The sequence below is a fragment of the Tribolium madens genome, unplaced genomic scaffold (genome assembly GCF_015345945.1).
Source record: "Tribolium madens isolate multiple individuals breed KSU strain unplaced genomic scaffold, Tmad_KSU_1.1 Scaffold_19;HRSCAF=116;Tcas5.2_LG9, whole genome shotgun sequence".
Lineage (NCBI taxonomy): Eukaryota > Metazoa > Arthropoda > Insecta > Coleoptera > Tenebrionidae > Tribolium > Tribolium madens.
The window spans coordinates 1,413,544-1,423,394 of NW_025400983.1; the positions used below are offsets into that span (position 1 = coordinate 1,413,544).

Below are 9,851 nucleotides of genomic sequence, written 5' to 3' on the forward strand. Positions count from 1 at the left end.
AATGTTGTACCAAAAATTGCAAAATTGGCTCCAAAATGCGATGTTTTCTATAAATTTAGTAACTTTTCTTCCCGAGAAATAAATAAAATTTGAGAAATTTTGTTAAAAAAAAAATTAAAAAAACTACAAAAGTAAGCTTACAATGTTTCATACTCACTTATTACGACAAGTTTAGAGCATTTTTCACTGAAAAACTAAATAAATTTAAAAAAAAATGCCGCACAAAAGTAGAAAATTACAAAATTATTTCTGAAATGCTTTTTTGCTTATTTCAATGGTTTTAGATAGTGTTTTACTGAAAAATCACTAAATTCGAAAAAAAGAAAAAAAGTGCAAAATTTGATAAATGTCTTAGTTTGGCAGTTTTTGTTAAATTTCAACAAGTTTTGACCATTTACCAACAAAATAACAATTAAATTTGATTGAAGACAACAAATTAATGAGGAAAAAAATCAGAATTTTATGAATCTGAAAAATTTATTACAATTTATTTATTATTTTTTATCAAAAAAGCACTTTTTCTTGGAATCAAAGTGACATTAATTAAAAARATAAAATTCAGTAACGTTTTTAACGTGAAACTCATAAATTTTGGGAAATTTTGTTAAAATAAGGTAAATATTAAGCAAATTAAGTCTAAAATGTTTTATTATTGTTTATTTTTCAAGATTTAGAGAATTTTTCTTACACCTCCTCTTTGTTTTTACGACATTTAGAGTTAATTCGAAAATGAGTGCTTTGGCTTTGTTAATTTAGGGAAATTAAAAATTTTTCTCGACCAACGCAACGCCTGATTAGAATTGATTACAGTTTCATGAATAGTAACAAGTTTAAAAAATGACAAATCACCGACACGATTTTCCGATATGAAGAGTGATGGGGGACATCGTTTTTACGGCAGATTCGTTGCAAACGACACGAAAAAGACCAGTCTTGTAGATAAAAACAAATCATTTAACTTTGTTCATCATACGTGCTTCGACCCCAGAGCGGGTTTTTATCACTGCTGCGGAATTATTCCGTTTTATTGTCTCCTCAAATTAGATAAATGGCCCAAAAACACGAATTTTAAGGAAAGAAGAGCGGAATTGGTGGATGCGCCGGGTCTGTTTTTTATTTATTATTTCAAATTTAGTGATTTTTTAGTGCAAAACTCAATTCAAACATTTTTAAAATTACGTTTTTTGCTGGAAAATGCTCGAAATTTTATACTGTTTTGGCACAATTTCTTCTACAAACTAATTTTACAATTTCCAGTTTCGTTTTGGCAGAATCTCTCAAATTTTAGGTAAATCATAGCCATTTCAGCCTTAATTCATAATTAAAAATTATGAACTTTAAAGTTAGTTTTTGTTGTTTTAAAATAACACATTTCAGACTTAATTTTGCACTTTTTTATCTCATTTTGACAAAGTATCTTAAATTTTTTGTGTTAAAAGCTCTAAATTTATAGAAATGAGAGATTTCAGACTAAATTTTGCAATTTTGTCTTGTTTTTGGCAAAACCTCTATTACATTTATCAGTGGATGAGCAAAAACATTTTCTGCTTATTTTTAGATGTTTCAGGTAATTCAGAGTTTATGAAACATGTTGTAAATGTCATTACTTGCTACACAAATAAAAGTCCTTTTTTCTCAAAATTATTTATGTTTGTTATATTAAATTTAATAATTTTTTCAGTGAGAAAAATTTTTCAATCGCTGTAAATAAGTAGAAACTAATCTTACTGTACGGTTTTACATCTTTCTTGGTAAATTTTTTCACATTTCAGGCCTAATTTTGCAATTTTCAGTCTCGTTTTGCCAGAATTTTTCATACTTATAAAATTTTAGGTGAATAATGACCATTTCAGTCTTAATTTTCTACTATGATTTTATGTTACTTCGCAAATTTAGCTTGTTTTTCAATAAAATAGATTTTAAATCTATCGAGATAAGCAAAAATTATGAATTTTAAAGTTGGTTTTGCAGTTTTTTTTTTATTTTGTTTTAACCAAATCTCTGGAATTTTGGGAGTTTCTCGATGAAAAACGTTCCTAGATTTATAGAAGTAACAAATTTTAGACTTAATTTTCTAAGTTTTATGTCTTGTTCTTGGCAAACTTTTTTACATTTATTGAATTTATAAAAAAACATGAAAATTACATTACTAATTACTTATATAAAATTACTTAAATTTTTCTTAGTGAGAAATCCTAAACTTTTTGTAATAAACAAAAACAAATTTTGGTTTAGTGTTGGTGTTGTTTCTGAAATTTATTTTGCGTTTCTGAAATCACGTTTTTTGCTGAAAAACGCTCTAAATTTCATATGGTTACAAACTTTTTGGCACAATTTCTCACATTTTGTGAGAGTGAATCGCTTCTAGATTCATAGAAAATAGCACATTTTTTATAATAATTAATTTTGCAATTTTTAGTTTCGTTTTCAAAATGTTTCTTACTTATCAAATTTCAGGTAAAAAATGGGCATTTCAGCCTTACTTTTCTACTATGATTTTATGTACTCTCGCAAATTTAGTTTGTTTTTCAAAAAAAATTGATTTTCAATCTATCGAGATAAGCAAAAATTATGAACTTTAAAGTTGGTTTTGCAGTTTTTTTTATAATTTTTTTTTTAACCAAATCTCTCAAATTTTGTGTTTCTTGATAAAAAGCGATCTTAGATTTATAAAAGTAATAAATTGTAAACTTAATCTTCTAATTTTTATGTCTCGTTCTTGGCAAAAACAAATTTTGGTTTAAATATTTCTGAAATTTATTTTGAGTTTTTTGTGGCAAAATAAGCTCTTAATTTAGCGAAATGGGCAAAAATTTTGTCAAAATCTCTGAAATTAAAATTATTTTCTGACTAAAACATTTTCTAAATCCATCGACATAAGCAAAAATAATTTCAGGACACACAATGAAATATTATCTAGTTTCTTACTGAAAAATGCTGTAAGCTTAATGAAATAACCGAAGGTAAAGCATTTCAGGCGTAATTCTATAATTTTCTGTCTTGTTTTAACAAAATCGTTGAAAATCCGTAAGTTTTTCACTGAAAACCGCTTTTCTACCGCTTTTCTGATCCAATTTTGCAATTCTAAACTCTGATTTAGTAAAATCACAAATTTTAAAAATTTTCCGGTGGAAAAACTCTTACAAATTATAAATAACATAGATCTAATTTAACAATGTTTGCAAAATCTTTCATATTTAGTTAGTTTCACAAATACATTGAATGCTACAAGCCAAAAAGAGACACTTTCGTAATTTTTTCTTTTTTTAGTGAGTTTTTCTTTGAAAAACATAAATTAATACATTTCAGTTTCGATTTTGGAATTTTTTGTCTCGTTTGGGCACAATTTTTCAAAATTGCTACAATTTTCGGTAAAAATACCCCAAACTCACCCAAATTTAGCAATTCTTACTTGAATTTGGTGAATTTTTCAGTACAAAATGCAAAAATTTCTATGATAGTAACGGTGGATGCGCCGGGTCTGTTTATGACTTTTACATCTGGAAACTGTATTAAACTGTCATCTAAAGATGTTGTAATCTCAAGTTTTGAGGTGGAAATCGTATTTTAACTGAAAAATCCCTGCATTCCGCATCATGTTTATTCGAAAACGAGTGAAAACGCTGAAAAATTAAAAATTAATTAACCGAAAACGACACCGGGAGTAACCAATTAAGTTTCAGCGTTATTGTTTCAGGCCTGAAATTCAAGCGGTTGTATTTAACCTAAATGTTGGAAACTTGGATCCATATCTCAGGCCGAAATCCGGTCAAACTTGTGCATAAACTAGCCAATGGGTGACTGAGGCCGTTAACGACTCGACTAAGTGGTTTCGCGGAAAACGCTTTGACTTTTCATTGTGTTGAGACGCTTCAACATTCAATTTCCGAGATACTTTGCCAAAATGAGATAAAAAATTGCAAAATTAGGTCTGAAATGTGTTATTGGAAAATGTTTTTTACCAAGAAATTCATTAGATTTACTAAATTTAAGCGATTTTGTTATAACTTTTCATTGTGTTGAGATGCTTCAACATTCAATTTCCGACGTTGAATTTGCATCAAGACGCTGTTCACATATTGGTTAGGGTGGCAATACGGCGATTTTCAAGTTTTGCTTTTTCCACAACTAGAAAATAGTGTACAGTTGACGAAATTTACTAAAATTCTATTTTTGAACGAATTTCAACGAAAATTGTATTACGATTTTAAATTGAACTAAACGAAAAAATGTATGTCGTGTTTATTGATGATTAAAAGCTCGCTTGGTATTAAAAGTCGGGCAAAAGCCCGCAACTACTTTATGATTTATAAAATAAAGCTCTACAAAGCTCGACGAAAATTGTTTCGTTTAATTGCATGTCATCACTTTGATTCCAAGAAAAAGTGCTGTTTTCATGAAAAAATAATAAATAAATTGTAATAAATATTTAAGATTCATGAAATTCTGATTTTTTCCCAATTATTGTTATCTTCATTCTAATTTAATTGTTTTTTTGATTGAAAATGCTCAAAACTTGTTGAAATTTATCAAAAACAGAGCGAAAATAACGCATTTGTCAAAATTTTCTCGAATGTAATGACTTTTTTAGTAAAACACTATCTAATCCTATCGAAATATGCAACAATGCATTTCAGAACTAATTTTGTAATTTTCTACTCTTGTGTGGTAATATTTTTTTAATTTAGTGAGTTTTATTTTTCAAATTTATTTAGTTTTGCAGTGAAAAATGCTTTAAACTTATCGAAATAAATGGGAATAAAACATTGCAAACTTACTTTTGTAGTTTTTTTTAACTTTTTTTTAAAAAAAATTCTCACATGTTTATTTCTCGGGAAAAAAGTTACTAAATTTAGAGAAATGATCGCATTTTGGAGCCAATTTTGCAATTTTTGGTACTGCTTTAACAACATTTTCAAGTTTAGTGCATTTCTTAATAAAACACTCTAAATTTATCAAAATGAGTAAAAATATAGCATTTCAGAACTAATCTTGTAATTTCTTGTCTTGTCGTAAATTTTCAGAAATTTAGTAAATTTCTAGGCAAAAATGCTCTTAATATCATGAAGAAAGAACGTATTTCAAAGCCAATTTTACAATTTTTGGCTTGTTTTGCAAAATCTTTAAAATTTATTTAGTTTCTTGATTAAAAAATTTTTTCAAACTTATCGAAATAAGTAAAAATAAAACCTTTTAGGCCAAATTTTGTAATTTTCTGCTTTATTCCGGGAAAATCTAAAATGTGATAAACTGTTTAAATTCAACAAAATATGTAATCGAAAATAGTGAATTTCAGAAGTAATTTTGAAATTCCCTATTCCGTTTTTATAAAATCACACGAATTTTGTGAGTTTTATGATAAAAATTGCATTTCAGACCAAATTTTGCAATTTCTTGCCTCATCGTTTATTAAGTTTAAGCAAAACTATTTTTAAATTCATCAAAATTATTGAAATTGAAATTCACAAGTAGTTTTGGTAAAATCTTACAAATTTTGAGAACTCTTTATCAAAAACACCCAAATTCATATTAAAATCGTATTCAAAACCTAATTTTGCAAATTTTTTTTTTCGTTTTAGAAAAAGTTTTAAAATTTATTTGGTTTTGCATTGAAATCTCTAAATCCACCAAAATAAATAAATAAAATAAAACATTTTAGACTTAATTTTCCAAATTTTTGCTCCATTTCTTGCTGAAAAATGCTCTAAAATTATAGAAATATTTGGCAAAATATTTTAAATTTTCGTTGAAAAACGCACATTAGTTTATTAAATAACACATTTTAGATATAATTTGAGACTTTTTATCCTCATTTTTGCCAAGTTTCTCGTAAAAACACTCATAGGTTCAAATTTGGCGACTTTAAGAAAATAAATAACTGTTTTTATAGTGTATTTTCAGTAAATTTTCCCAAAACTGTTTCCCTGTTGCGAAAATTAAAAACGTAAACGCATTCCAGAAGAAATTTTGAAATTGTCATTTTTTAATTCATTTATTTCTTATTGAAATTAGCGTTGAACAAACTAATTTCGCAAATTTTTACAATTCCACAACTCTCGAACCTATTTTTGTCGAAAACTTAAATATTTGTGATAAGAAACTCGCCAAGAAAAAGCACCAAATCTTCTCCAGCTCTCCACCCATTACTATTTCACACTTTAATTCTCTCCTTTCGCCTCCCACCCTAGTTTGCCCTTTATTCCATTATAATCTTCGCATAATTTTTCTTTTTTCAGTCATGTCGGAGTTTCAGCCGTGAAATGCCACTGCCAGTCGGGCTTCACCGGCGAAACCTGTCAAATTCCCTTCAGCGCGCTGAAACCCGCCGGTAAGTGAAAAAATTCGAATGCACTCCCTGTAGGAAAGCGACCGAATCATAATAGTTTGTTTGGAATTCTCGAACGATTATTCTGGGAGTTTGGGGTCCCTTGTCGGTGTTCTCCTCGAGTGAAATATTTAAAACACGACGATAGAAATCCGACAAGACACAAAGCATCGATCTGATAAGGAGAAACACAATGGTTGAGGATAGCGAAGCGCAAACTTTAAATAAGAAAGTAAATTAATTGCTTTGATGACCCAATTCGCAATTGGATTAATTTTCATTGTTATGAGTGACAATTGCTGTAATTTGTACGATTTTGTCGACTTTTTACGGTTTCTTTTCAGGATGTGACAACTGTGTTCAGGGCTGTGCGTTCGATGGAAAGCTGAAAAATGCCTGCAAATGCCCTGCAATCAACGGAACCAACGGTAAAACATTTTTTATTAAGCTAATTTTTGAGAAATATCTTGAAAATTATTTGTCGGGGATGAAAAATAAAAACAGATTTGGAATTTTTGAACAAATATGCGGAAAGTGAGTCAAAATTTGGGACACTTTTTTGAAAATTTCATATTGTTTAAAACACTTTTTTGATGAAAAAAAAATAAATAAATTGTAATAAATATTTCAGATTTATAAAATACAGATTTTTTCCCAATAATTTGCTGTCTTCATTCAAATTTAATTGTTTTTTCAGTGGAAAATGCTCGAAACTTGTTGAAATTTATCAAAAACAGAGTCAAAATAACGCAATTATAAAATTTTGAAAACTTCGTAACTTTTTCAGTAAAACACTAACTAAAACCATCGAAATAATCAAAAAAAGCATTTCAGAACTAATTTTGTAATTTTCTACTCTTGTGTGGCATTTTTTTTTATTTTGTGAGTTTTGTTTTTCAAGTTTGTTTAGTTTTGCAGTGAAAAATAAGACTTTTTCGACCTAATTGCGTAATTTTTTAATTTATTTAGTCAAAATCTAGACTTTATTAAGTTTCTCATTAAAACTCATCAAAATTATCGAAAATAGTAAATTTCAGAAATAATTTTGGATTCCCTAGCTAATTTTGGTAAAATCTCACAAATTTTGAGAGTTTTTTTGGTAAAAACGCTTTATAATTTGCAAAAATACCGCATTCAGACCAAATTTTGCAATTTTTTGCCTCATCTATTTGGGAAATTTTTTTAAATTTATTTAATTTTTGTAAGAAAAATGCTCTAAATCTTAGAAAATAAACAGTAATAAGACATTTTAGACTTAATTTGCTTAATATTTATCTTATTTTAACAGAATTTCCCAAAATTTGTGAGTTTCATGTTAAAAACGTTACTAAATTTTAATTTTTTTAATTAATTGCATGTCGTCACTTTGATTCCAAGAAAAAGTGCTTTTTTGATGAAAAAATAATAAATAAATTGTAATAAATATTTCAGATTCATAAAATTTTGACTTTTTCCTCAATTATTTGTTGTCTTCATTCAAATTTAATTGTTTTTTTTTTGTTGGAAAATGCTCAAAACTTGTTGAAATTTATCAAAAACGGAGTGAAAATAAAGCATTTATCAAATTTTGTAAATAAGCAAAAAAAGCATTTCAGAACTATTTTTGTAATCTTCTACAATTGTGTGGCATTTTTTTTTATTTTGTGAGTTTTGTTTTTCAAGTTTGTTTAGTTTTGCAGTGAAAAATACTTTAAACTTATTGAAATAAATTAGAATAAAACATTGCAAATTTACTTTTGTAGTTTTTTTTAACTTTTTTTTAACAAAATCTCTCAAATTTTATTTATTTCTCGGGAAGAAAGGTTACTAAATTTATAGAAAACATCGCATTTTGAAGCCAATTTTGCAATTTTTGGTACTGCTTTAACAACATTTTCAAGTTTAGTGCATTTCTTGATAAAACACTCTAAATTTATCAAAATGAGTAAAAATATTGCATTTCAGAGCTAATCTTGTAATTTCTTGTCTTGTCGTAATTTAGTAAATTTCTAGGTAAAATTGCTTATAATTTCATGAAAAAATAACGTTTTTAATTCACTTAGTTTCTTGTTTAAAAAAATGTTTTTTTAAACTTATGGAAAAATGAAAATAAGACTTTTTCGACCTAATTGCGTATTTTTTTACTTTATTTATTCAAAATCTAGACTTTATTAAGTTTCTCATTAAAACTGTTTAAACTCATCAAAATTATCGAAAATAGTAAATTTCAGAAATAATTTTGGATTTCCCTAGCTAATTTTGGTAAAATCTCACAAATTTTTTAGTAAAAACGCTTTATAATTTGCAAAAATACCGCATTTCAGACCAAATTTTGCAATTTTTTGCCTCATCGATTTGGAAAAATTTTTCAAATTTATTTAATTTTTGTAAGAAAAATGCTCTAAATCTTAGAAAATAAACAATAATAAGACATTTTAGACTTAATTTGCTTAATATTTATCTTATTTTAACAGAATTTCCCAAAATTTGTGAGTTTCATGTTAAAAATGTTACTAAATTTTAATTTTTTTAATGAATTGCATGTGGTCACTTTGATTCCAAGAAAAAGTGCTTTTTTGATGAAAAAATAATAAATAAATTGTAATAAATATTTCAGATTCATAAAATTTTGACTTTTTCCTCAATTATTTGTTGTCTTCATTCAAATTTAATTGTTTTTTTTTTGTTGGAAAATGCTCAAAACTTGTTGAAATTTATCAAAAACGGAGTGAAAATAAAGCATTTATCAAATTTTGTAAATAAGCAAAAAAAGCATTTCAGAACTATTTTTGTAATCTTCTACAATTGTGTGGCATTTTTTTTTATTTTGTGAGTTTTGTTTTTCAAGTTTGTTTAGTTTTGCAGTGAAAAATACTTTAAACTTATTGAAATAAATTAGAATAAAACATTGCAAATTTACTTTTGTAGTTTTTTTTAACTTTTTTTTAACAAAATCTCTCAAATTTTATTTATTTCTCGGGAAGAAAGGTTACTAAATTTATAGAAAACATCGCATTTTGGAGCCAATTTTGCAATTTTTGGTACTGCTTTAACAACATTTTCAAGTTTAGTGCATTTCTTGATAAAACACTATAAAATTATCAAAATGAGTAAAATTTCTTGTCTTGTTGTCGTACATTTTCAGGAATTTAGTAAATTTCTAGGTAAAAATGCTCATAATATTATGAAAAAAAGAGCCAGAGCCAATTTTACAATTTTTGGCTTGTTTTGCTAAATCTTTTAAATTTATTTAGTTCCTTGATTAAAAAAATGTTTAAAACTTATCGAAATAAGTGAAAATAAAACCTTTTAGATCCAATTTTGCAATTTTCTGCTTTATTCTGAAAAAATCTAAAATGTATTAAACTGTTCAAATTCAATAAAATATATAATCAAAAATAGTGAATTTCAGAGGTAATTTCGAAATTCCCTACTTAGTTTTAGTAAAATCTCACAAATTTTGTGAGTTTTTTTAGTGAAAATTGTATTTCAGACCAAATTTCGCAATTTTTTGCCTCATTGTTTTGAGAAAATTTTTCAAATTTAT

At 26.5% G+C, this 9,851-nt stretch overlaps 1 protein-coding gene across 4 annotated transcripts in view; it reads left to right on the forward strand.

Annotated features, from left to right (window-relative positions):
- The window catches only part of LOC123013719, a 196,451-nt gene that overhangs the window by 147,297 nt on the left and 39,303 nt on the right, over positions 1 to 9,851 (forward strand). For all 4 annotated transcript variants that reach the window (XM_044412445.1, XM_044412454.1, XM_044412464.1 and 1 more), the window contains exons 4-5: positions 6,237 to 6,328; positions 6,670 to 6,753. In XM_044412445.1, the coding sequence (XP_044268380.1) occupies positions 6,237 to 6,328; positions 6,670 to 6,753 (176 nt within the window). The remainder of the gene's footprint in view (positions 1 to 6,236; positions 6,329 to 6,669; positions 6,754 to 9,851) is intronic.